Genomic DNA, 27,910 nt, shown 5'->3' with positions numbered 1-27,910 from the left:
TTCCTAAAAGCCAGTTTCAGGGTAGGGAAGCGGATGTTAAAAGTCTACAGGACACATATACAATGTCACATGTCTCATACATTACTTGTTCTCTTTTTATAATCCTTTAAGAAGTGTAAGAGCATGTTTAGCTCCCATGTACACACACACACACAAAGACAACAGTGGAGCCGGTGAATCTGAGCCACGGTGCACTGATTTCAGCCCTAAGGCAACACATATCCCACAGGTAGACCTGTGGAACATCAGGACAGGCGAGTGAGTTCTTCTCATTAGGGGACTGAACGATGGTCTCCGGGCAGCAGGCAGGCTCCCTTATAGTTGTGATATCCTCTGGCATGCCAAGGCCAAAGCCAAACAGACTGTGGTTCCTGCTTTTCATCAGGAGCTAGCAGCTTAGTTTGCAGACAGATTTCATGTTCTTTCAAATCATTTATTCAGTTCATAATGATGAGTTTGGACAAGGTCACAAATTTTGCCAGACAAAATTCATATCCACACTGGCCCCAGGTAAGCCACAGTCCCCCAAAGGCTGAAGGAATAAGGCAGGAACTAAAGTTGCCCTTTGCTGTGTCTCCTGAGGCTCTTTGGTCCTGGTGGATTTCTTCTCAGAGGGATCTGAGTACAGCTCCCTGACCCATCAGCACACACCAGGCTCTTTGGTATCTGACCGAATGGGCTGAGGAAGGGAGGCTGCCAGGATGTGATTCCCACTGGAATGTGGGGCAGGTGCCTTCACTCACAGTGAAGGACTTGTAAAACAGAGAAGGCAATTAGAGAAGAGACTTCTCTCAAAATAAAGGTCCCAGAAATGGATCAAGACAGAATAAAGTCATTATCGAAGGGATAGAACTTGATGCTTCACAAAATTTGGTGAAATGACTATGTACACTTTTTTGTTTTGTTTTGTTTTGTTTTTCAAAACAGGATTTTTCTCTGTGTGACCCTGGAACTCACTCTGTAGACCGGGCTAGGCTCCAATTCAGCAATCTTCCTGCCTCTGCCTCCTGAATGCTGGGATTACAGAAGTGCACCCCCACCCCGACCCCATACACTCTTAAGTTTCTTTGGACCTGGTGGATTTCTGCTCAGAGGTACCTCTTTCCTATCAGTATACGACAGTCGCTTTGGTATTTGTCCAGCTGTTTGTCTTTTTTAGTACAAATGACTCTAAACGCTGAAAATTCAGATCCAGCAACATTTCCAATGAGGTATCCAAGTTGGGGCACAATGGGGAAGGGAAGAATGAATTCCTAAGGGCCTACACACCAGTCCCTCTTCTCTTCCTGATAGGAAGCTGGAGAGATAGCTCAGCAGGTAAGAGCAGAGGCTGCTCTTCCAGAGGACCTGGGTTTGATTTCCAGCACACACGAGGCTCACAGTGGTAACTCCAGTTACAGAGGATCTGACACCCTCTTCTGACCTCTGTGGACACTGTACACAGAGACACAATAGATGAAGGCAAAACATCCATACACATAAAATAAAAATAAATGATAAAAAGCCTTTTCAGAATCATATAGGTAAATGTTTCCCTTGCTTGGGAAGGAGGAAGTGGGAGGAAAGAGGAAGGGGACTTAGTCCATCTATGGTCTTGACTGGAAAAGATTCACAAGTTTCCTAATTACTCCAGATTATGTAAGTATAAAAGTATCTCCTGAGAAGGCCTTGGCTTCTGAACCCAAGGAACAGGAGTCAAGGACAAAGCCGACAGAATACTTCTGTCTTTCATCCCTTGTCTCTAACTCAGGCTAGCCTGAAATTGCCCATGTAGGTAAGGCTGACTTGGAACTTTTTTTTTTTTCCAGACAATGTTTCTTTATGCAGCCCTGGCTGTCCTGGACTCCCTCTATAGATCAGGCTGGCCTCAAACTCACAGAGATCTGGCTGCCTCTGCCTCCGAGTGCTGGGATTAGAGGCGTGCACCACCACTTACCCCCAGACTTTGCACTTCTAACCTCCTGCTACCTCCCAAGTACAAGAATCACCATCGTATAAAACCATGCCTGAATCACATCGTGCCAAGGGTTGGGTCCAGGGCTGAGTGGGTGCTAGGCAAACACTCCCAACTGAGTTACACCCCACCACCACCTCCATCCCCTCTTGAACTTTTGTTCTATGGTCCAATAAATTAGGTACCTATATAGAAACAGGAGTCCCCTCCCCACCCACCTATTCTATTTTCCAATCTAGCCTGGCTCAGACCTTACTGCAAGAGGAATGTGGACACAGGTATGCACAGCTGCCAGGAAAAAGCTGGTCCATCCAGGGTTGGTCCTTGCAGGCTCGGGCACTTAGAGACCCTTATTAAAGTAGACAAAGAGGGCTTGTTCTCCATACTTGGCCTTAACGGTGTTCTGTAGCTCTGGTTCTAGATAGGACACTGGTAATTCGCTGAAACGGAAACCAGAAGCGGGTTATGAGGGTGCTACTACCTAAGATAATCAGCAATTTACCCTGCGGAAAAAAAAAGCCCATCCCACATGTCCCCTCTAAGAAGCCCATCCTAGTTCACAACTCTACGAAGCCTAGAATCACCTGAAGAGTCTCACTGTTTCTATCAAGTTCACCCGTGCGCACATCTGTGAGGAACTGTCGATTACTGACTGACATGGGAGCACCCGGCAGACTACAGACGCACCACTCCCTATGCAGGTGGCCTTGGGCTCTATGAGAAAGCGAAGCATGAGCCTGTGTGAACAAGCCAGCAAGCACCAAGCCTCCATGGCTTCTGCTTGAAGCTCCTGTTCGAGTTCCCACCCAACACAGATGTATTAGCCAAATGCATCCTCCCCCCCTTGGGAACTGTCTCCCTGAAAGAGATTTCACACAGTTCTACAGGACAGGACCCCAAAGACAGACTTGAGGACTCACTGGATCTATTTGTCCTTCTTCCCAGTGTGGCCACACTGAATAAAATTTAGTCTGCTTCACACACACACACACACACACACACACACCAACTAGCCAATCAGAAAACAACCCAAACACCTGGGGTTGGAGAGCTGGCTTCTGTCAGGCAGTTCAATTCTGCCCATAACTCAAGGCCCTCTTATGGCCCTGGCTAACACCAGCAGATAGACACACAGCACATAGCCGCGAATAAAACAAATCCTTCTTCCCCTAAGTTGCTGTTAGTGTTCGTCACAGCAACAGAAAGAAACAGCAGACACCATTCTGATTGTTAACAGTAGCCTTCCATTGTGTGTGTGTGTGTGTGTGCGTGTGTGTGTGCGCGTGTAACTGAAGGCCAGAGAGCAACCTCAGGTGCCTTTCTCAATTGTCCTCTATTTTATTGGGGGGGAGGGGCGTAGGGTCTCTCACGGAACCAGAAACTCACTGACCTAGCTAGGCTGGCTGGCCAGTGAGCCTCAGGCATCTACCTGCCCCAGGAAAACCCTGGGTTAGGAGCATATACCACTGCCCGCAGCTTTTCTACGTGGGCTCCGGGTGTTCTAACTCAGGTTCTGGGGTTTGCACGGCAAGCACTTTACCGACTGACCCATCTCCTCAGGCCTTTTCTTAAGTTCTTCGAGACAGGGTTGGAGAAAAAACAAAACAAAAATGTTTTTAACTTCTTTTGTTTGCTAGGGTCCATATATCCCAGGCTCGCCTTGAACTCTTGATCCTCCTGCTTCAAGCCCACGACCTACCCTCAGTGTGAGACTGCAAGTTCCAACTACACGCTCACCTAATTCCTGATTCTCACAGCCAAAACTATTATCGGCCTCTGTTTGTCAGACTAAATGTTACATTTTACCTCTAGTTCATTCTACCTGGATGGACTACAGTTCCTGGGTTAAGCACGTGTCTTCTCCACAAGCTTCTAAGCACAGTGCTCAGGACACAGGAAGTGACCGGTAGATGGCCAATGAACCCCAGAAGGTGGAGAACGCTACTCTCTCAGGTCAGACACAAGCTACCCTATTTCCTGGAACCGGCCTCCAGCTGACCTTCGGCTCATGTCCTTTTCCCATCATCCCTTCTCCCACCCTCCCCTCCAGGAAACAGGGAGGAAGCAGAGAGGCAGAGGTCCATACACAGACCCAAACACCAGCCAGAAAAAGCAGATTAAATGCCTTATTCAGCTTTAAAGACCAGATCCAAAAGAGACCTTGCTAACGCGCAGCTAGCAGTCAGGAAACCTCCTGCTGTCCCCACCATCCCTCTAAGGTACTGGGTGGAAACAAATTGTACTCCTGGGTTCTCCCCAACACCAGAGACCTGGCTGGTGTGCTCTTCACCCCTCATTAAAAGGCCAGAGTTAGGCAGATGGGTACTTGACCTTAGAAACATTCTCTTTCCTGCCCATCCCTCTCTCTCAGCAGGTCAGTTGGAGAGCAGTAGCAGAGTGATTGATAAAGCAGGCAACAAATGGCTGATACCATTCCTGAGGGAAGAGCCCACACGCCACTGGTACCATGAAGAGGAGGCTGAAAAAAGGAGAAGAGTGTTAGGGACATGTCCCTGAGCCCACACCTGGCCTGCCTTCCCTCCAGCCCTTCTCTCCTGTTTTATGCTGAGACAGGGTTGTGTGGACCACAGGCAAGAATAGCTGAGGTGGCCCTGACCTATGGATCCTCCTGCTCCTGCCTCTGCTGAAAGGACATACCTGTGTGCCACCACCCTGGCTGGGAATTGAACCCAGGGCCTTGTGCATACTGGTCAAGCACTCCGCCACAGAGCTATTCCAGAAAACCCGTGTGTCCCTCCCGCATCGCTCCAACCTCCACTTCACACCAGTATTCAAACAGGGGAAGAAAATAGTGACGTAACGAGGAGAGTAAACAGCAGACTCCAAGGTCACAGGCACCTGTGCCACACAGGGAAAAGAGCTCTCAGCAGGAGGGTATAACTGACGCTATCTAGCCAGGGCACGCTCCTAAGGACACGTGTGCCATGTGCGGCTGGGATGCCCGACAGCCACAACCAGTCTATGCCCCCCCCCCCGTTCTTATTTCTTCTCTAAAACTGCTCTAGACCCGAGGGAGAGGGGGAAGAACTCCAGCTCAGACATCTGGGTGCCAGGATACGGCATGTGCTCAGCCTGACCACTTCTGAACAGGTCAGAAGACAGGCTGTGGGTGTCCCCCCCCACCCCCGCCGGCAAAGAGGCCAAAGCATCACAACGAGATACTCACAAGCACCCACACAACAAGACCTGCAGCGGGGCATGCAGCACTTTCACTTTCTGCACAAGACAGAGAAAAAAAGAAAACAGATAAAGAGACTGACAAGGTGCTCGGATACCTTACAGCAGGCCCCGTGCCTACCCCACCAGCTGAGCCAGAGGCTGGGACCTGCTGCCCTGAGAAGGAGAAGAGGTTCTCCCGGCTCCCCGCAGCCCAGGTCTCGGAATGGAGGCCGGCAGCGGCTGGCACAGGCTCTGCCTGAGTAAGGTGGGAAAGGAGAGAAGGCCCAGTTTCTGGGGGACCACAGCCAGGGAGAGCCCGCCTACCTTCATCACGTGCAGCCTCTCCAGCCTCTCCATGATGACCGGTAACAAGACTGGAAGACACAGGGGGGCTGAGAGGAGGAATGGCACGCTCCCCGAGCCCCACTGTTGCCATCAGGTCACAGCCTGAGGGGGTTGCCATCTCCCAGAAGCTCCAGAAAATACTTGCCATTGGGAGAGAAACAGGCTGCACAGGCATCCCTACACTCTCCCCCAAGCCCCAGAGAATCCATGCTTCCCGAAAACACGGCCCCCAGCAGGAGAAGGCACACACCACCACCGGACCCAAAGCCTCCTTCTCACAATGAAAAATGCTTTGCAGGCTCACGCAAACAGACCTGTATCCTACTCTGCAATCTGCCCTTCAGGGAACAAGAGTGAGCCATTGCCCATTGCCGCTGTCTCCCAGACACCCCACATTACTCAGTGAATATTAGCTAAATGACGTGAACTTGCTCCCCAAACCAGGTGAACTGACAGAAGACCACGTGGTTCCCCTGGGCTTTCAGCTCTCACCGAAACCAGCTGGGGAAGGTGTCCTGCCTCCCACTTGAAAGCCGAGGTAACTGAGGCCTCTACTAGGTGCTACTAGGCACTCAAGGGTTCCCCCCAAAAAGGAGGCCTTCCCATCTTACTCATGCCAGGGGCTGCCATGGTGATCCGAGAAATAACCACTTGGGTGATGCCCACAGCTGCAGCTCTCTGAGGGCAGAGAGGAGTCGTCAGGGATCGATCATCTAGAGTACACAGGCTACGCTACAGAGGGAAGTGGGGGCGGAGGGGATGGCCAAGTCTAGCAGGTAAAGGGGTGGGGTGACCCCCCAGGAGTCAATGGCATTACCCAACCGCCCCACCTGAAATGATGCAGGAAGCGTGTCTGAACAAAGAAACGGGGGAGGGAGTGTTCTCAAACCCGTAAGGGCACACAGGTCACGTGTGACACCACCTAGGAGGGGACAGGGCCTGAGGGGGGAAGTTTCCCTCTACTCACCTGAGAATGGCCAAGCTCATTTTGGTTCCTGTCCTTCACACAGATGCCCTGGATGAGTTCCCTAAACAAACGGAAGTTTCCGGGCTTTAGGAAGTAGGGGCTGGGAATCTGCCTGGCACCTGATGCGTCAGGTCTCCAGCATCAAGGCACTGATGCAGGAGGAGGCGCCCTCCTGCAGCCTGGCCCTTCAGCCTCCCTTCTTCCTTCCAGCGAACGGGATCTCAGATGCGATCATGAGCGGTGGCTAAGAAGAAAGCCCTGGATCCATGCTCTCTTGGCAGATTCCTGAAGCTGAGATCGTACTGTGACCTTGAGAATGGCCTTTAGCCCTTCTCAAACCTCAGTCTTCCTCACATGGAGAATGGGGATAATCCTGGCACCTAATTCATGGAGGCTACTGAGAGTTACTGGAGCTACTGGCCAAGTTCTGAGCCGGAGCCTGACTTGTAATCCATCCCCCAAACAGCAGCTTCTCTGTTCTTAGCTGCCCTCTTGATTTCCCTCTGTTGGAGCCCAGAATGGCTTCTTTTTTTCTTTCTCCTCGCCGTGCTGGGTACTGAGCCCAGAGGCTCACACATACTAGACAAGGAAGACTACTGAGCTGCACCCCGAGCCCAGTTTCTTTTCTTTTCCTTTTTGTATTTTTCTGGAATATGAGTGACATGGGGGGGGGGGGAGGCTCAGAGGTTAAGAGCACTGGCTGCTCTTCCAGAGGTCCTGAGTTCAATTCCCAGCAACCACATGGTGGCTCACAACCATCTATAGTGAGATCTGGTGCCCTCTTCGGGCATACAGGCACACATGCGGGCAGAAGACTATAAATAATAAATACATCTTTTTTAAAGAGTGACATAAGGACTGGTTATCTCTGATGCCACTGCCATCACTGTAACTACAGCCACATTTTGTTGGCAAATGGGGGTTTGCCATAGCAGCCGCTGAAGGAAGAGCTTGCAGAATGGCATGTGGACATCTCTCCACTCTACTTTCCTGTCCCTGCCTGGCTTTCCAAGCAGAGGAGTGACTATGGCTCCCTGCCTGGTCTCCCAGCACTCAGAGGTAGAGGCAGGAGATCATTGCAACTCAAGGCCAGCCTGGCCTCCACCATTAGCTCCAGGCCAACAGGAGCTCAAAAACAAAAACAGCCCTGCAGAGATGTAAGAGCACCCACAGCTTTTGCACAGGATGCAGGTTCGGTTCCCAACACCCACCTAGGGCAGCTCACAGCTGCTGTAACTCCGGCTCCCTGGGCATCCACTGAGTCCAGCCTCCGTGGGCGCCTGCGCTCACATGCACATAACTAGCCAGAAAATCCTTATCTAGGCATGGTGGCCTATGCCTTTAGTCCCAGAACTCAGAAGGCAGAGGCAGGCGGATCTCCGTAAATCCAAGCCCAGCCTGGTCTACATAGTGAGCTCTCAAGTCAGCCAAGGATACAGAGTGCATGCCTCTCTCTGAAGACAAAAACAAAAACCACTCTAAAAAGAAGATGGAACCAGAACCTGTAAGATACCATCGGTTTCTGTATTACCCCTTGCTGAGTCAGGCTCCGGGCCACACCTGTCTCCTCCCTGCTTCCCCCAGAGCATTTGGATACTGTTCGAGCATTAAGTGCTCAGTTCTCCACACTGCCTCCAGTAAGCTGTCCTAAGAGTTTGGGGTAGAGTTCACAGCTCTGGCATTCTTTCACCTAGACAGGATCTAAGCTTAGAATGCAGCTTTAGGTACAGAGCACTTATCTTACTTGCGCAAGGCATTGGGTTCAATCCCCAGCACAACCAATAAAAAATTGGCTGGCCCATAGGTCCATGATTAACCCACCTCACTCAACACCAGATACACTAAATCTAAATCACCCTCCATTCTTGGGGCCACTACAGAGGAATGGCAGCCCTTGAGGACCTCTCAGAGGCTGGGCCCATCAGTCTTCTCTGTACCGCTCAGTCCCAGGAAGCTCATGGCCTTGGCTTCCTTCCCTTCCCTGCTAACCCTGTGGGGAAGAAGGAGAACAAGGCGGCTCCCTGTACTCACTGCTGTCGCATCATTGGGATATTAACACAGTTAGCTGCAGCCACAGCGGCAAAGGGCACCCATCGGCCCACCAAGGGTGGAGCTCTCTGTTGAAGGCAGGGAGGGAACAACAGAAGTCATTCAAACTCATGCGGAAGATGAAGGTGGAGAAGGCTTTGGATTATACAGAAGCGAAGCAATTGAACACTGCTACTGACATATGTCCCGTCATCCACTCTGGGATCCTCAAACTCCTGAGCATAGAAAGCTGTTTTCTCTAGAACTTTGCTGCCCTCTGGTGGCCAGTGTGCCCACAGCACCCCAGCCGCACATACCTTTGTCCACATGTTCATGCCCACTGCAGTGGCCACCGCAGTGGTTGTAGCTGTGAAGTAGGAGAGCGCCATCTGCCTAGTGGAAGAGAAATGCCAGATGGATGAATGAATAGGTGTTGGAAGTGACATCCACAGTGGCTCAGGCAAGGCCTGGGGCGTGAGTGAGAAGCTCTAGTAATGGGGCTTCAGGGCCTGTGTGACCTGTCTCTAGGACACTTCAGACCCCTTACTCCCATCACTCAATGCCTAGCACCCTTGGTCCTCTTTCAGTGCCTTAAACACGTCACACTTTCTCATATATATATATATATATATATATATATATATATATATACATATATATTGCTCTTCCCTGTCTAGAGAACCCTTCTGGGCTCCTACATGCCCGATTTCTTTTACTGTCTAGTTTTATATCAACTTGATACAAGCTAAAGGCATCTGAGAGGAGGGGCTCTCAATCAAGAAAACGTCTCCATAAGATCGGGCCACCGCAGGCCTCTGGCGCACATTCTTAATTAGCGACTGATGGGGGAGGGGCCAGTGCACCGTGGGTGCTGCTATCCCTGGGCTGGTGGTCCTAGGTGGGAAGCAGGCTGGGCATGCCAGAGGGAGCAAGCCACTAAGCAGCACTCCTCCTCGCCTCGGCATCAGCTCCTGCCGACCGCCCCGGGCTTGAGTTCCTGCCCTCCTCGCTTTTGACGATAAACTGTTACATCAAACGGTGAGTGAAATAAACCCTTTCCTCCCCATGTTGCTTTTCATGCTGGTGTTTCACCACAGCAACCCTAAGACAACCCTTTCTCTTCCAGGGCCCATGTGGATGCCATCTCTACAGAAGGGGCGTCCCGGGGGGCCTGTCTGAACAGGTCTCCACTGTTGTTTCACTGCCCTGTCACACATGCATCTCTGTAACGGCAGCAGTGGCAAGCTGGACCACCGCAGACTTTTCTGCATGTTTCTGCGATGCAGAACAAACTGGCCTTGAACTCACAGAAGTCTGCCTGCCAGTTTGTTACATCCTAAACAAGCTGTGTCTTACTCGTCAAGAGATCGCAAGCTTCTAGAGCCTTCCTGGCATGTGTTACACACTCAGGAAGGTTTTGGAACAGGAGAGATGGCTCAGTGGTTAAGAGGACTTGTTGTTCTTCTGGAGTACTCGAGTTCAATTCCCAGCTCCCACACTTGATGACTCACAACCACCTGTGATCCCAACTCCAAAGTATCTTACTCCCTCTTCTGGCTTCTGCAGGCATCTTCACACATGTGGCAAACAGAAACACAGCACACAAAGAACACACACACACACACACACACACTCTCTTGGGGCAGGAGAGATGGATCATTGGTTAGGTGCACTTTTTTTGTTTTGTTCTTAAGATGGGGTCTCACCATGTAGCCCAGGCTGGACTGAAACCACAGAGATCCCCTTGCTCTGCCTCCTGAGTGCTGAAATTAAAAGTGTGAGCCACCATGCCCAGCCTGGTTTTTGTTTTTTATTTAAAAATTATGTATATATACATGTATGCTTGCACACCCATAGGGGTCAGCTCCCCTGGAACTGAAGCACTGGATATGGGTGTTAAGAATTAGACTTGGGCACTCTGGAAGAGCAAGACATGCTCATGCTCATGCTCATCATTATCATCATCATCATCATCATGCATGCCTGGCCATCATGCATGGCCAGAAGAGGGCACCAGATCTCATTATAGATGGTTGTGAGCCACCATGTGGTTGCTGGGAGTTGAACTCAGGACCTCTGGAAGAGCAGCCAGTGCTCTTAACCTCTGAGCCACCTCTCCAGCCCACAGGACATGCTCTTAACTGCTGAGCTATCTCTAAAGCTCAGGACTACTTGCTGTCCTTGCAGAGGACCCAGGTTGGGTTCCCAGCACCCACACGGTGGCTCACAACCAATTTTAGGGGATCCAGTGCCTTCTTCTGACGTCTGCAAGCACCAGGTACACATGTGGTGCATACACACAGACATACAATAACATATTTAAATCCAAAAAGTAAAAACAAATAAATCTTTTTAAAAAGAAAAGAACATAGTAGTCAAATGAATGGACAGTTTGAAATGGTCTGGGGCAAAGATACTTTCAGTTGGTCTGAATATTTCAAACACTGGGAAAAGGCAGCCCGGCCACCTGGCCAGAGGGGCCACTCAGGAAGGAATGTCGGTTCAAGAGCAGAAGGGTTGTTCCTGGGAGGCAAGAGGACAGCAGGTCTCCTACCTGATGGACGTGGGGGAGGCCGCATTCCTGTTGGTGTAGTTGACCAAGGCATTGAAGGACTGGTTCACCCACTGCCAGAAGACGACCGCAGGCATTGTCCTACAAGCAAGGGAGAGCAGGGGAGACGGAAGCGAGGGCTGGGGTGTGCCGGGCACCCCAGCACCTGCAGTTCCATTCTTCCTTATGACCCTGGGCTTTTGGATGCGACAAGGCCTCTGCCTGGAATCACCCCTCTTCCTTTCACACAGGGGCAAAATCCTGCTCTGCTGAGATGCTCTTAGTCTTGGAACTGTTCTGGCCCTCTTCTGCCCCTCCTGAGACAAACATTCCATGTGTCCTGTTCCCATGTCTCAAAATTCTTCTCCAACCTACCACTTCCCAATCTCCATACTGCTCTGTGTCCCTATGAGGGGACACCCTGACGTCCTTAATCCCTGGTGCATGGCCCAAGGCGTCACCATCAACTAAGTAAATGAATATTGAGGCTTAGAGGACTCAGAGGGAGGAGGGAGGAGGGAGGAGGGAGGAGGGAGGAGGGAGGAGGGAGAGCGTCATACACCAAATGCTACTTCCAAAGGCCTTTTCCTTTATCACTCGGATGTCACATTTGGAACACAAACCCCTGAGTTCTAGCCCAAGGTCCCACATGGAAAGAGAAAATACTTCTGTTAAGTTGTCCTTTGACCTTCATACTCTCACACACATGCACACAATTGCATGCACAATTGCACACACATAGGCGTACATGCACATACTCACACACAAACACTGTAGAACGTACCCCCGCTTAACACACACACACAATAAAATAAACAAATGTAATTTTGGCTTTTTGAGACAGCAGCCCTGGCTATCCTGGACTCACTTTGTAGACCAGGCTGGCCTTGAATTCACCAAGATCTGCCTGTCTCTGCCTCCAAATGCTGGGATCAAAGACGTGTACCACCACCACTGCCTGATAAGAGTTTTTTAAAAAAAGACTTAATCCTCTAATTCAAATACTCTAGAGGCAGAGGTAGGTTGAGTCTCTGTGAATTCAAAGTCAGCCTAATCTACACAGAGTTTTGTAGTGAGAATTTTGTAACTTTGGTTTTAAAAACACAAAAATGGTATTTTTTTGGACTACGTTTTTGCTGTAATGCCAGGTGCGGGGCTAAGAGGCCGCTTCCCAGCAGGTGACTGTGATTTGCCGTGTGCCCTGGCAGGAGCGTGGTTTTAGCTTCTGTGAGTGTGTGATGTTCGGAATTCTGTGAACTGTTTAGATGTGTAAATCCTCGGGCACCAAGGGGTAGGTTCGCTGTGGTTGGCCAGTTGGTGGTTGATTGCCGTTGGTTGCGGTTTGTCAAGTAGTCACGGGCAAAGAAACAAGAAGAAATTAGATTTCCTGACGGCAAAGATCAAACGTGCCCCAAGGAACGCCCCTAATCAGTAGGAAGTAGTTTAATGATAACTTTACTCCCCTTCTCCTCTATCCTTTTTTTTTCTCCTATCTAGTGTTAGGGGGTTAGTAAGGTTGGAGAAGGGTGGAAGAGAGAAAAAGTAACCCACAAAATAGAAAAAAACTCCAGCTACAGAGTTCTAGGTAAGCCAGGGCTACATAGAGAGACTCCCAAAATAGCAGTAGCATTAGTAATAATAGTAATAATAATAATAATAATAATAATAATAATAATAATAATAATAGATTTAGGGTGGATAGCCTACTGATTCACAGAGGTCTGTTTCCATCATCATCAGGCTCCTATGGTTCTGACTATGGTCATGAACTGTTACTTAGCCTCCAGAACCATCTAGCAAAGGGACATGGCAACAGCACCTATGTGTTGGGCTGCAGAGAGGGCAAAACAGCCATTCATGCAAGAACTCAGCACAGGGCCCAGTATCTGGTGAGCGATTTATCAGAACTGTCTTGACAGGTGGTCCCCTGCCTAGCCTGGCCCCTGCTCCATCTTGGGACTCACCTGTAGAACTGGAGCATGAAGCCTGTGATGAGCATGCCGCCGGGGACCTGGAAGGACATCCGCCCGATGACGTTCATCTTCTCCCCGGTGTCAGGGTGGAAGGCCGAGTCATACAGCTTCTTAGCATACAGCAGCTGTTCCACCTGAGTGCCGGGGGGCACAAGCCCCATCCTGTCACCCGAGGACACCAGCAGTGACCACCCTGCCTTCCCGAGACCCCTGCCAGCTCCTTTACTGTTCTCCCTCCCCTAGAGATCCCAGCAGTGCTGTGCTGGTACCTGCAGCCCCTCCCCCGCCACCCACTCACCTGCTCTTCTCCACCATCACCTTGGCCCAGTCCAGCTCCTGCTCTGATGCAAAGACAGTACGCGGATCGGTGATGTTAAAAAAGTGTTTCACACGCCCTAGGAAGGTACCCTGATCCCAGCGGGGGGCATCGATGTTAAAGCCAGACAGGTCAGCCTCCATATTGTTCATGCGCAAACTGCAGACTTAAGGAACAAGGAAGAATGAGAGCCAACCCCTAAGTTTGCTCCAGAGGCCCTGGCAGTCAGAAACTGCCCACTTTCGTCAGACCCTAGGCACCTCCTGTGATGGTCTAGGGCCCCCTAGGAATAGTGATCAAACAAAGCAATTGCCAGCCAATGTTCCTGGATCCATGTTAGAGGCCAGCCCTGTGCTTGATTACACTCAGGGAGACAGTGTCTGCCCCAGGGGAGCACAGTCTGACTCAGCAATGAGAGCTCACCAAGAGCTAACAGAACATGGTACACCTAGCAGGGAGACAGGAAAAGTGGCCATTCTGAAATAGAAGCTCTCTGCTCTTCACCAGGCTTGCCTTCAGAGAAACTCTTTACCACAGCCTAAGCACCATGGCAGCGAAGACACAGTGCAAGGAGGGTGAGCGAGGTGCCCAGGCACGTCGCGTCTGCAGTCAGGAAGCAGAGAGATACATGCTGGTGCCCAGTCTCCTTCAGCCTTCCCACCTCACCCTGAGGGGCTGGGGAGTGGGCCAGAGAATCATCTGTGGAAAGGGCGCAGGCTAGCCAGGAGACAGGCCCGACATTTGCCTGATCTCAGCAGCTTTCTAAAGCCTTGGCATAAGCATTCCCAGCCTGTCACTCTTGCATTTTGGAGGCCTGGAAATCCACAAGGACTACGGTAATCCTACATGGAGTTCAAGCTAGTCCGGCTCCTTCCATCCCCAGCCTTGCGGTCTCTGTGCGCCCTGGCCACCAAATTTGGGAGAACAATTCCGGAAGTGGTTGTTCTAAGCAGCAGGGGCTCTCTCCTTGCAACTAAATTTGCAATTTAACAAAGTGAAGCCTTGATGGGGAAACTGTCCTGAGACATCTTTCTTATTATCCATCCCAGTGAAAGGAGCAGGGGCTTCTCTTTAGTGGCACTGTCTCTAACAATTACACAGCTACTTTCTCGGGATTAGCCAGTCACCCTCTGCTTCTCACCCTCCTGCTTTCTCTCTCTCTCTGTAGGTCTAAGATCAGAGAGCAGTAACCACAACACAGCCTAGATGTTACCCTGTTTTCAAACTTCCACCAAACAATTTAGCTAATTACTTTCTAATACAGCCTCACTCAGACTTTTAAGATATGAGCAGAATGTATATTAATGGCCAGAATGTCACATAAATGATTTCTCGCCCTGTTCCCAGTGGGGTCCTTGTTTTCTTTTGGAAACTGACAAGGCAGGCTTCCACTATCTGCATTTCTCTTGGCTTTCTCGTGTTTCACTCCAACCAAAATGGCCCATTGGGTTCTGCTTATGGCACTGAGGATTCGGTTCTCTTCTTCCATCGTGTGGGCCCTGGGAATTGAGCTGAGGTCATCGGGTTCGCTTCCTTCACTGAGGTCAAGGCACACAGACCTTGTTTTCTGTTTTTGTTTTTAATAAACCATAATGTTCCCTTCCAAATTTACACTGTGCATCTGAAACATCCACCCGAAGAGCAAAGTTTCCTGACGCCTTCAGGTAGACCTCAGATCCTTCTGTCCTTCTGTCCCCAGCATCCTGGGATTTTATCACCCACAGCTACTGTGTGTGTGGTACCTGCCTCCCTGACAGACTGTGAAGACCGTTAGTACTGCGACCACGACTAGAACAGTCACTTCTCTGTCTCTCACATGCCCCCTGAAAACAGTCGGAAGTACGTCTCCGTTTATCTGGAGGTCTCTTGACATCAAGGATGGCACTTCTAAGTCAAACTCAGAACTGGCCTTGGTCACACAGTAAGAGCTTTCCTGACGTCAGTTACAAACTATCAATTCTACCAGTACCAAGCTCGATGTGATCTCCTGATGCCTCCTCCCCCACAAGCTACACCCAGTCCTCCTTGGGACATCTGCTGAGCCCATGGCCGAGACCAAAGGCTTCTGGCAGAAAGAAAGGTAAACACCAAACCAATCCGCTCCTGGAAAATCCAACAAGGCCACAAGGCCGTGACCCTAACTCACCTAGCCAGGTCTCTCTCCACTACATTTTATTTTCTACTTTAAAAAAGAGAAAGAGGGGCTAAAGAGATAGCTCAATCTGTAAAGCGCCGGGTACAGATGCACCTGTAGCCCTGGTGCTGGGACAGGAAGGTGAGGCCCAAGAAGAAGGTGCGGGAATTCGCTGCGTAGCGGTGTAGCTGAACAAGCTCCAGGACCGGTGAGCGGCCCTGACTCAAGGACGGGATCTGTCTGCTGTTCATGCTTATACCTGCCAGAAGCGCTCGGTGTGGGGGCGCGAGGGGAGGGAGAGAGGCTGAAGAAGACACCCAACGCTGAGCACAGCCCTTCACACGCACACAGCCACCATACGCTCAGTAAACAAAAAAGTGCAGGAATGGAACCACATGCCAGGAACCCCTGTGTCTGGGAGGCAAAGGCAGGAAGATCAAGAGTTCACACCAGGGCTGGCCAGTATCTTAGTGATGATCTCTTGCTATGAAAAGACACCACGACCAAGGCAGCTTTTTGTTCCCTCCTTTGTTTGTTTGTTTTTGAAGACAGGGTCTCTGTGTAATTCTGGCTGGCCTAGAACTCACTCTGCAGACCAGGCTGGCCTAGAATTCACAGAGATCTGCCTGCCTCTGTCTCTATCTCCCAAGAGCTGGAATTAAAGGTGTACACCCAGCTGACCAAAGAAAGCATTTAATAAGAGGCTTGCCTTAAAAAAATAAAAGAAGAGGCTTGCTTACAGTTTCAGAAGTTTGGTCCATGACCACCATGGTGGGAAGTGTGGCATCAGGCTGGCAGTCATGGCACTGGATCCATAGCTAAGAGCTTACATCCTGATCCACAGGTAGGAGGCAGAGAGAGAAGCCTGAGCCTGGTGTGAGCATTTGAAACCTCAAAGGCCACCCCTAATGACACACCTTCTCCGACAAGGCCACACCTCCTAATCCTTCCTAAACAGTCCACCAACTGGTGGCCTACGGGGCCATTCTCCCTCAAACCACCACAGATGACTCAGTGGTAACACTCTTGCAGAGGAGCCCAAGAATTCAGTTCCCCGCATCCACATGGTGGTTTTCAGAACCATCTGTAACTCCAGTTCCAGGGGATCCAACACCTTCCGACCTCTGAGCACCAGACACTCAAGCAACGTACACATACACAGGCAAACACTTACAGAAAAGTAAAAGGAAGCTGGGAGTGGAGGCATACCCTTTCCATGTCAGCACTACGGAGTCAGAGCCGGAGCCACACAGTGAGACCCTGTCTCAAAAAAAAAACAACCAACCAACTCAATTAAGGAAAAAGTTTGTTTATTCTAAAACAAGCTCAGACAAGCCTGAGGCACACACTGAAACTATAACCAAAAAAGGAGGGAGGCGCCTGTAAGGTGGCTAGGTGGGCAACAGCAGTTGGCACCCAGCCTATCAACCTGTTCATTCTCCAAACTATACAGTGGGAGGAGGAAAACAGACTCCTGCAAGGTGTCCTCAGATGCCACAAAGACACATCCGGTCCAAACGGAAGACAAAGGGCTACCAGTAGTGTCTATTAGCAAAGCGTCTGCTGGCCTCCAGGCTCACTCAGTACCTGTGGTTCTCTCAGCTCTTACCTGACCCCGACACTAAGCTTCTCCAGCTCATAGGCTTGCCTTCCTCCGGCTCCTCATTCCTATATAACCCTGTCGTTTCGGCCATTCGCTCCCTTGACCTCTTGGTCCTCTCTTTCTCTCTATCTCCCCTCTCCCTCTCTTCTGCTGGCCATCTTCAATGCACTACTTTCTCTCCCTGCTCTGAACTCTTCCAGATGCTTCTACGTGTGCTCTCCCTCAAATCTACAATAAAGCCCTTCTCCTCAACCAAACCTTGGAGTGCCCATGTCCTCACTTTATACACATGGTACTTTATCACCCATACCCACACAAAATAAATAAATATTAATTTTTTTTAAATAAGAGAGCAATTGTGAGACAGAGAATACAAGAGAAGAAAACAAAACACAATTCCTTCCTAGAGAAAGCAGATCTCGTCTAGCAAATGGTATCAAAGCTCAGAAAGGAACCATAGGCAAAGTTCTGAGATACAGTACTTGCCCAGCAGGCTCTAGAACTTGAGAGATCCAGGCAGTTCAAAACTCGAGAAGAGCAGAAAGACCAAAGACAACTGAAATAGTGACCTGCTGTCAAGGTTGCCTAGAGCAGGCTAGAGAACAACAGTAATAATCAAACCAGTAGGCCCAGGCCCAAGCTCAGACTCTCAACTGGCTCCAAAGCAACTGATGACTAATGTAATACCACCAGAAGAAAATCTGCCTTTTCCCAGAAGAGCCCGGTGTGCAGATCCGCAGATCAGTAGACAGGGAAAGGGGGAAGGGAGGGGCTCTAATCTAACTGCTCATCCTGTATACCTTTTTATTTTTATCTTTTGGTTTTTCCAGACAGGGTTTCTCTATATATCAAGTCCTGGCTGTCCTGAACTTGCTTTGTAGACCAGGCTGGCCTTGAACTCACAGAGTTCCGCCTGCCTCTGCCTCCCCAAGTGCTGAGATCCAAGGCATGTGCCACCATTGCCCGCCTTTTTTTTTTTTTTTTTTTTTAAGACAGGGTTTCTCTATGTAGCCCTGGCTGTCGTAGTACACCAGGCTGGCCTTGAACTCTGAGATCCAAATGCCTCTGCCTCCTCAAGTGCTGGGATTAAAGGCGTCTGCCTAAAGATGAGCACTATCACCTTGTACTTCTTTAGTCAAGATTCAGTATTGACTTTCTTCACCAAGGCACCTGATACAAGAATGAGGGTAGCAGATGTTCTGGGGCTGAGATGGCTCAGCAGCTAAGTGTTGCCCTGGCAGAGGACAACAGGGCTCAGTTTTCAGCACCACATGGTGACTGACAGCCATCCATAACTCCAGCTCCAGGGTACCAAACACTCATGTGGAGTATAGGCAAAACACTTACAACATAACATTAATATCTTTAAAGTCATAAAAAGTACTTTACTCAACTGTGAAGCTACCTGAAAACTAGCAGGGCATAGTGATAGTGGTTCACACTCTAATACCGGTACCGAGGAGTACCCAGGAAGGAGGCAGATCTGTGAATTTAAGGCCAGCCTGGTCTACATTGCGAGGTCCAGGCCAGCCAGAGTTAAATAGGAAGACTCCGTCCCAAAACAACAACAAACTGAAAACCCATGCAGGAAAACTGTGCCTTACAAGGTTGGTGGAAAGAGAGATAAAGCCTGAAGCCCAGGTTAAATTATGAATACTGTGTAGCACTTCCTTTGTGACAGAAACTGCCCTGTGTCCTCGGCGAACCGACACCTGTGGGATAGGTAACGGAGTATCTCTGCCTAGACTATCTGCTGTTTACCAACAGATAGAAACAGCTCGGGGGTGAGGTGCATGCAGTGTGGCTCAGTGGCAGAGCGCTTGCCTACCCGGCCCAAGCCCCCAGGGCAGCCGGCACTCCTACCTGGGCCAAAATGTTTAAAAGCAACAATGTGAAATAAACACGTTACAACTTAGTTCCTGTCCCGACTCTGTTCCCCACAGTGATCAATTTTCAGGGCTGTAAGGAAATAACTTTGTATCAAAAGCATTCCACTAGGAAGAATGCAATTTCCACGAAGACAGGTTGCACCCAGTGCGGCGTCTCCCGAGTGGAGAACCTGACGTGGCACAAAGGCAAGGTTCACTCTCCCGTGGTCCTGTACATGAGAGGAGGGGGAGGCAGCGCTTGTACTCCAACAGGGCTCAGCAAAATCCAGCGGATCCCAGGCAATCTAACACTCCCGCTGTCGGCTAACCCCAATGCCAGCGACCCCAACCTTCCTGTGGCTCTATCTCAGGAGACCTCCCCCAACCTATCTTGGATTCTAACAAGACTGTGGAGATAGGGGCGCAGCCCATAACTCCCGCGCCCTAAAGCTTGGCACAACGGGAGTCAAAAGGGAGGAGTCCATTGGCGCTCTGGTCTGTCCCTTCGGCCACGCGGCTGGTGCATACAGAAGTCCAGCACGCAGTGCCTGGCAGCACCAACAGAGCAGAGTCGGGCTCCCCTCGGAGACGCGGAGGTTACAAGCAGCGGTGCAGTTGGCCTGCACCCGCGGCCCCTTACCTGGTCCCAGAGGGATGCACCCGGGCTACTGCCACCAGGCGCAGGAGACTGGGAAAGCTGAATTGGAGTGTCGCAACTGGGCGGGCAACCTCCCCCTTCGCCCTACGCCCCCCCTCCCCGGCCAATCACAGGCCTCAGGCTCCCGCCAGCCACGTGGGCGGTTTTGCACCTCCCGCTAAGCCGCCCGCCTGTCCGCCGGGGCCTCCCGCCACTCCCAAGTCCTCGCGCGCAATGGGCGGACGCTTTGGCGCGCTTGCGCACTTTAGGTAAAGAGGAACAGAACCCCGCCCCATCCCCTGCTCTGCTTCTCCGCTGTGCGTGCGAGGGACGTCAGGGGCGGCGCCGCAGCAGTTACCCCTGGTAACGGGGGAGGCAGGAGGAGGAGGAGGCGGAGGAGGAGGGACTCGGCTTGAGGATGGTGAGTGTGGGGGCCTCTGTCCCCTCAGGAGCTGACCAGTCACCCCCCCTCCTGTCCCCAAGGCGGGGCGCTGCGCTTGAAGTCGAGGAGGACGTGGGATGGCGCTCGCCTTGCTTTTGGGGGTTCTAGATCGGTTTCGGGGGTGGAGGGGGAGCCCCCAAAGTGGGCCTGTAGAAGGAGGCCTAGGCCTGGGGAGCAAGGAGGGGTTTGCGATGGGTCCAAGGCTTGGAGGAAGGACTTGGCGGGCGGGGAAGGCGCCTGGGCTCCATCATCATTCTGGGAACTGGGATGAAGGCGGCTCGGGAGCGGCGGCGATCAGGCCCGGCGCACAGGCTTAGATTTTCCTGCGGAGTCGACCTCTCGGCGCCTCAGGGCTGTGGGGTCCTTCTGAGACCCGGCCAGAAGCGGGAGAGAGGCGCGGCGCCACTGCCTTTGAGATTACCCTGGTGGCACCCGGGAGATGTAACCTAGCTTTCCTAGATGCTCTAGTCTCCGAGGGAGGTGTGTAGGGAGTTAGGTCCCGCGACAATTAAAAGGTTCCGCTGGGAACGGATGCCTGATTTCACGGCTCTGCGACCGCTCCTGCAGTCCCACTTAACTCGCTGAAAGTTCTGTGAAGATCTAATGGTTGTTGATGAGCCGTCTTTCGTTCTGTATGTACTCCACGTTCATAGAAGCAAATTAGCCTCCCGTGTCCTAGCTTTTCCTTCAAACTTGTTGCAACGTTCTTTCGCGTGTGGCCACATGAGGACCGAAGGTCTTCACCTCAAACAAAAAAATAAAAAAATAAAAAAGAGAGAGAGAGAGAGAAAGAGAGAGAGAAACTGTACAAAGTGAGCATCAGTTTGAAGCAAGCCTTTTCTCCGTTAACCATAAGTAAAGCTTTTGTAAATTGTAAGTTACGGTGTGCGACAGATTGGGCGAGATAGTTCCTTGCTGATTTTTCTTTTTTTGGGGGGAGGGGGTAGAATTTTGATTTTTTTTTTTTTTTTTTTTTTTGTGACAGGGTTTCTCTCTGTAGCCGTGGCTGTCCTGGACTCGCTGATCCCAATTTTTTTTCTATATGACTCTTTATTCTCATTAGTCTAATTTTAATAAAATCAATGAAGTCATAGAATGCTAATAAATTTAAATTAAAATATGAAGTATGCTAGTGCGCTCATATAACCAAGACACCATTATCTTTTGTTTGTTTGTTTGTTTTGTTTTGTTTTTCAAGACAGGGTTTCTCTGTGTAGCCTTTGCTGTCCTGGACTCGCTTTGTAGACCAGGCTGGCCTTGAACGTACTGAGATCCGCCTGCCTCTGCCTCCCAGAGTGCTGGGGTTACAGATGTGTGCCACCGCACCTGGCTCCTTGCTGATTTTTTTTTAAAATGATTTCATTTTGTGTGTATGTGTGTTTAGCGTGCATATATTTGTGTGCCATGAGTGTGCCTGGTGCCTGTGGAGGCCAGAAGAGGGCTTTGGTCGCCTAGGACTGGAGTTACAGATGACGGGTGGAGTTACTCGGCCAGGGGACATCAGAAAGTCAACACTGGTCCTCCCTGAGAGTGTCCGTCCTGATGACTGCTGAATATCTAGCCACCCTCCCTGTTGGTTTCGTATCCCGTAGATGGAGAGTAAAAATGAAATTAAGGGGAAATTAATTAAGGAGAAACTAGCTCTAGTTAGAGCTAGTCAAAGAAAATCTGATTTTAAGGCTTTTAGAGTAGATTGATTGGCTTACTAACTGCTACGAACCAGTTAACTGTTGCTTTCCCTCATCATTATTTTTGTGAAAATATTGAGCCGCTTCTGTTGACTTAAGAAGAAAAAGCTAGGACTGGGGCTATAGCTCAGTCGGTAGAGGTTTGATTAGCATGAAGTCCTGCATAGAACTAAATGTGATTGTGCCTGCCAATAATCCCAGAGAAGGAGGCAGGATGATCAGGAGTTCAAGAGCTATGTAATGATTTCCAGGCCAGCCTGGGGTCCATGAGACCTTCTTAGAAGAAGGAGAAAGGAGGAGAAGAAAGAAAGAGGAAGAAGGGGGAGAAAGAAAAAGAAGGTAGAAGGAGGAGAAGATGAAAATAGATGGGCAGGAGGAAAATTACATATCTACTTTGGTCAAATTATTGAGCAAGTGAATTTTGACCCCGCCTCCTCAAGTCAATTTACATTGTCAAATCGTTAAGTGGAATTATTTAATCTGAGGTTGTCAATCATATTTAACACTTGTTGTATTTACAGTTATTTCTAACCTCAGGCTAAACAGATTTTAACAAGTGTTTTCTTTTCATTATTTATACCTGAGCTGCCCATGTAAAGGCTAAGCTTATCTTAACAAATGAGTACAGGTATAAATATTTACACACACACAAAAAAAATGGATTTGAGAAAGTGGCTAAGATCACTCATACCTGTAACCTCAGCACTCAGGAGATAGAGGAGGAAGACCACAAATTAGTAGCTGCCTGGGCTACATGAGATAATTTTAAGTTTAATGAAAATAATTCTAACTGCAATTAAAAAGGCTTGCCAGGCTGGATGGTGGCTCATGCCTGTAATCCCAGGACTCTAGCTGCTAAGTTAAGAGGATCACCATGAGTTAAGAGGCCAGCCTTGGCTACAGTTAGCTCCAGGTCAGGCTCAGCTAGAGGGCGACCCTGCCCCAATAGCCATCCCCTTAAAAGAACCACATGCCAAACCAAGAGAAAATGAGATTTGTCGTAAATGAGGAACATGAGAGGCAACCAACATTCTTCAGTTTATCAGTTGAGTAGATGTAATTTCACAACTGCTTAATTCATAATTACAGGTCACAACAGTGAACCACTGCTCCTGTCTCTAGGTGCAGATTGGCCCTGTATATAACTATATAACAGATTGACTGTGTGTATACAGTATTGTTGGATACCACGGTAGTACTCAGTGCTCAGAACAGAGTTTGTTCGTATACTCACACATGTCTGTGTGTATGCGTGAGTGTTTTGCCTGCACACATATGTGTGCACTGTGGGCGTGCCTGGTGGTCAGAAGGGGACCTCGTGGCATCTGCGGTGGGTTGTGAACCCTGTATGAGTGCTGAGAACCAAACCCCAGTCCTCTACAAGAGGAGCAAGAACTTGTTATTCTTTATTTTATTTTCTATGTGTGAATATTTTGCCTACATGTATGTACATGTACCACGTGAGTTCCTGGTTTCTGACATTGGAACTGGAGCTACAGGTGGTTGTGAGCCACCTTGTGAGTGCTGGGAATAGAACCCAGGTGCCCGGGAGAAGCAGCAAGTGCTCCTAACCTCTGAGCCATCTCTCCAGCTCTAAAACTATCTTTAAAAATTGGATTTATTTGTTTTATGTACTCTGGGTTTTGCCTGAATGTATGTATGTATGTGTGCCACATATACTTGCTGCCCTCAGGGGTGAGACAAGAGCATCAGATCCCCGGGCACTGGAATTACAGATGGAGCGCTGAGCTGTCCAGCCCCCAGGACAGATGTTTTTAAGTGAACAGTGAGGAGCCAGGGCTGTGGAATATGGTGGTCCACACGGTCGATCCCTGGGAGGCGGGAGCAGGCGGGTACCCCAACTAGAGGTCTGCATGGGGGGTTTCAGGCTTGCTAAGGACCCCCTGCCCCATCTCAGAGAGAGAGAGAGAGAGAGAGAGAAAGAAAGAAAAGAGTCCGGGGTGATGGTGCATGCCTGCAGTCCCAGCCCTTGGGAGGCAAAAGCAAGCAGATCTCTGTGAGTTTGAGGCCAGCCTAGTCTACAGAAGGAGTTCCAGGACAGCCAGGGCTGTGCAGAGAAAACTGTGTAAAAAAATAAAAACAGAAAGACGAAAAGAAACTAAAGCAAATTAGTTTGAGATTATGTGATTTTACAAATCCATTTTTTTTCTTTCTTCAAAGGTATAAGTTATTCTTAGAACTGGAAGTAGAACAGTGAGTTTAAACAGTCAGTGCCATGAGTGTGTCACATCTAGTATCCCCTGAGCACCTATGGTTAATTGCACAATTGAAACGTGAACTATGCCAGGCATAGTGGCACAAGCCTTTAAGCCCAGTACCTGAGAAGCAGGTGAATCTCTGTGAGTTCAAAGCCAGCCTGGTCCACATTGCAAGTTCTAGGACAGTCAGAGATACGTAGTGAAACGCTGTCTTGAAAAAGAAAGAAAAGTGAGCTATGTGTGTGTTTTATCGTTGTGATGAGACACTATGACCATGGCAACTCTGTTTCTTTGTTTTATTTCTCATTGTAGCACTGCCTGTCCTGGAATTCACTCTGTAAATCAAGCTGGCCTAAAACTCACAGAGGTCCACCTGCCTCTGCCTCCTGAATGCTGGGAGTAAAGGCATACACTACCACAGCAACCCTTACAGAGGAAAGCTTTTAATTGGGGCTGGCTTACAGTTCAGAGGCTTAGTTCATTATCACCCTGGCGGGAAGCATGGTGGCATGAAGGCAGACATGTGCTGGAGAGGTGGCTGAGAGTCCTACATATGGGCCTAGGGGTCAGGTGCTTTTTTTCAAACCATCACAGTTTGTCCTTTAAATTTCAGCTATGGCTGGGCATGGTGGCGCATGCCTGTAGTCAGAGCACTTAGGGAGGCAGAGGCAGGTAGATCTCTGTGAGTTCTAAGCCAGCCTGGTCTGCAAAGGGAGTCAGGACAGCCAAGGCTACACAGAGAAAACCTGTCTCGAAAAACAAAAAACAAACAAATAATTTTCAGCTATGGCTAATGCTTTTTCTTCTATCTATATTTGAGTGACTGAAACAAAAACATTCTGAGCTTCTCTGAACATTTAAGGTCAGCTGTTTTACCCTGGCCTTGGAATCACATTCTTTTTGTTTGTTTGTTTTGTCTTTGTCTTTTTTTTTTTTTTTAAGGTTTAGTTTGGGCTAGAGAGATGGCTCAGTGGTTAAGAGCACTTTCTGCTCTTCCAGAGGTCGTGAGTTCAATTCCCATGGTGGCTCACAACCATCTATACAGGGATCTGATGCCCTCTTCTGGCATGAAGGTGTACATGCAGATAGAGCACACATATGTAAAATAAAGAAATAAATCTTTTTCTTTTAGATTTATTTTATTTTATATGTATGAGGGTTTTGCATGTCAAAAGTGGGCATCGAATTCCCTGGAACTGGAGTTACAGATGCTTCTAAGTCATTATATGGGTGCCTGAAATGGAACCGGGTTCTCTGCAAGAAAGAATAACGGTATCTAAACTGCTGAGCCATCTGCCCAGCCCCAACCCCCACTGTAGGCAGTGTTCAGCCATTCTTGATAAGATACAAAGATGGTAGGAATTTGGCACATAACAAATCACTGTTATTTCCATGAACTCAACTGAGCAACCATTTATAGACTACTTTCTTCTTACGTGTAGTTGTCATAAACACTCAACTTTGTTTTTCAAGACAGGTTTTCTCTGGCTGTCCTGAAACTCACTCTGTAGACCAGGCTGGCCTCAAACTCCGAGATCTGTCTGCTTCTGTCTCCTGAGTGCTGGGATCAAAGGTGTCCGCCACCACCATCACCCAGTACATATATGAATTTTGTCCAGTGTTATACTGCATTTAAGTTTTTTTGAGATCAGAAACTGTTCCAGTACTCAGGGAGGCCATCTTGGTCTACAAAGAGTCCAGGACAGCCAGGGCAACACAGAGAAACCCTGTCTCAAAAAATAAAATAAAATAAAATAAAATGTTAAATGAAAAAATATAGTTACAAAAGAGGAAGAACTGGGGAGATGGCTCAGCAGTTAAGTGATGCCCTGTGTACTTGCAGACAAAACATTCACACACATGAAAAGTTTAAATAATAATGAAAACAGGATGGAAAAAGAAAAGAAAATGGGTTGGAGCAGCGGCTCAGCAGTTGAAAGCTTACCATTCTCTCAGAGGACCCGGCTCAGTTCCTGGCTCCCACAGCCACCTCTGACTCTACCCCCGAGGCTCTGACATCCTCTTCCAACCTCCAAAGCTTCTTGCACACAGGTCGTGCCTATCCACCCACTCAGGCTTACACACACACACAAAATAAAAATAAAACACACACACAAAATAAAAAAACTAAATAGAGAAAATATACCCAAGGTCACCCATCCCTGTCGTATGAGCTCTCTGAAGCTTGATGAGGAAAGATTGTGAGTTCAGGGCCAGCCTGGACAAGTAAGTGAGTCGTGTCCTAATAAAAGAGTTATGTATGTATGTATGTATGGTTTGTTTGTTTTTTTAAGACAGGGTTTCTCTGTGTAGCCCTGGCTATCCTGGAATTCACTTTGTAGGTCAGGCTGGCCTCGACCTCACAAAGATCTACTGCCCCTGCTTCCTGAGTGCTGGGATTAAAGGTGTACACCACCAAGCCCAGATAATCGCTAGTATATGCACAGGTGTCTCTCTCACACACACACAGCCTCAAAAGGAAAGAAAAATACAGGACTGGCAGGATGTCTGCCCCCAGCTCCGCACATGTAACAACAAACAATGCAGGTCTGCCTGGTTTCTGTGAGGCATCCTCACAGCATCACCTTATTTAATCCCTACTGTTTCCTTCAGATCTGATCACTGTTCTCGTTTTCTGTGTGGATTCGTGGGTTTCTCACGCAGGGCAGCGGAGTACAGTGTGAGGTTAGAAGCAGCCTCCTGTGTGTCAGGCCTCCGCTGAGCGGGACCCCACTCTTCCGAGTTCCTTGTGTTCCTCGGGAACAATCCTTGTCTTCATTTAGTAGAAAGATGATGAGAAAGAACACAAGGTCTGAGACCCGATGAGGCCCCCCATGGTTGAAGGGGGCTCGCCTCCCAGCCCGATGACCCAGTTTCTGTTGGTATCACGGGCCCCCCATGGTGGAAGGGGCAAGCTAGCCAATGGCTTCCGCAAGCACTTTGTATTAAGCACATACCCACACACACATGCACACACGTGAGTTAAGTAAACAAATGTGGTTTAAAAAAAAATGATTACAAGAAAGGAAACGGAATTCGAGGTTCCGCCTTTCCATCAGTAGGGTCCTGTTAGATGAAATGAAACTGAAGTCTATCCCAGTGAGCTCCTCAGGGAGTGCTCACGCTCAGCAGCTTGGTGTTGCAGTCTTAAACGTTAGCTGTCCTCCGGGTCATGCTGTTTTCCACGTGTCAGCACATTCCTCTAGCCCTCCACTTTGGTTTCTCTGAATGACCTAGTTTGTGTGTTTTGGGGGTCAGAGCCAATGCCTGTGCCTTGAGTTGAGTTTAAATGGATTTTGAGGCAGAAAAATATCTGTGGTCCAGGCCAAGAGTGGAGGAGCAGGCCTTTGATTCCAGCACTCTAGGTAGGGCCAAGACCAGCCTTGGTTCCAGGATGGCCAGGGCCACATAGAGAGATCTGACTCAATAATAATAATAATAATAAATCAATAGAATAAGCAAATAGATAAACTCTGCAGTCCAGAGCGCACCTCTTCGAGGTCTGTTGTAGAGACGTTTGTGTAAATGTCTGGTGGCTGAGTGAGGGTGCCTCTGCCCGGCGGAAGTACAGATGCCTGGTTCGTGCTGAAGCTGGTGCCAGGCAGACCTCTGATGGCGTTCCTGCTTCTCACTGCCTGTAGTCGCTGCCCCGGGAGGATAAGCCTGCGTAGCCATCACCGCTCTTCTGCCCCTCTTCGGCCTGGAGCACTTTGTGGGCGTTAATGACAGCTGAATGAATGTTGTTTGGGTCAAACTTCCACTGTAACAATTAATTTCATTGTCTTTATGCAGTAAACCTCATCCCCATCATAAACTGCACTTGCAATGAACGCATCCTTCCATTTGACATTTAGAAGGAAGCATAGCATGGAGACACAAGTGCAGGGTGGAGTTGTCTGCTCTCTCTCACCTATCCTCTTAAATCAGCTTACTCTGTACCTTTCGGGCAGAACCCTGCTGGCTATAAAAATCCTCTTCTCTATTTAGCAAGGCCCGGTAATCCCG

General features: G+C 49.3%; 2 protein-coding genes across 4 annotated transcripts in view; one reads left to right on the top strand and one right to left on the bottom strand.

Annotated features, from left to right (window-relative positions):
* Positions 1-412: 412 nt before the first annotated feature.
* Sfxn2 (sideroflexin 2) lies at positions 413-19,706 on the bottom strand. Of its 3 annotated transcripts, XR_009594127.1 has the most exons (13): positions 19,560-19,706; positions 13,297-13,480; positions 12,990-13,160; positions 11,029-11,127; positions 8,792-8,867; positions 8,478-8,563; positions 6,447-6,507; positions 6,091-6,157; positions 5,459-5,508; positions 5,142-5,191; positions 4,386-4,433; positions 2,206-2,394; positions 413-1,434 (listed from the first exon to the last, which is right to left on the bottom strand). XR_009594127.1 is itself a non-coding variant. In XM_021650450.2 (12 exons), exons 2-12 carry the CDS (start codon positions 13,464-13,466, stop codon positions 2,295-2,297), a joined length of 978 nt encoding a protein of 325 aa, XP_021506125.1. In that variant the 5' UTR covers positions 13,467-13,480; positions 19,560-19,706; the 3' UTR covers positions 413-2,294. The 3 variants fall into 3 exon arrangements, 2 of the variants coding, with proteins under 2 accessions (XP_021506125.1, XP_060246625.1); XM_021650450.2 differs by having other exon boundaries at positions 413-2,394; XM_060390642.1 differs by lacking the exon at positions 19,560-19,706 and adding an exon at positions 16,189-16,289 and having other exon boundaries at positions 413-2,394.
* A 111-nt stretch (positions 19,707-19,817) lies between these two features.
* The window catches only part of Arl3 (ADP ribosylation factor like GTPase 3), a 46,705-nt gene continuing 38,612 nt past the window's right edge, over positions 19,818-27,910 (top strand). The window contains exon 1 of the mRNA XM_021650415.2: positions 19,818-19,977. Within this exon, the coding sequence (XP_021506090.1) occupies positions 19,975-19,977 (3 nt within the window). The 5' untranslated portion in view covers positions 19,818-19,974. The remainder of the gene's footprint in view (positions 19,978-27,910) is intronic.

Source organism: Meriones unguiculatus, chromosome 1 (assembly GCF_030254825.1).
Source record: "Meriones unguiculatus strain TT.TT164.6M chromosome 1, Bangor_MerUng_6.1, whole genome shotgun sequence".
NCBI classification, from domain to species: Eukaryota; Metazoa; Chordata; class Mammalia; order Rodentia; family Muridae; genus Meriones; species Meriones unguiculatus.
Note: the sequence above shows the minus strand (reverse complement) of the source record. Positions and strands in the feature narration are given on the sequence as shown.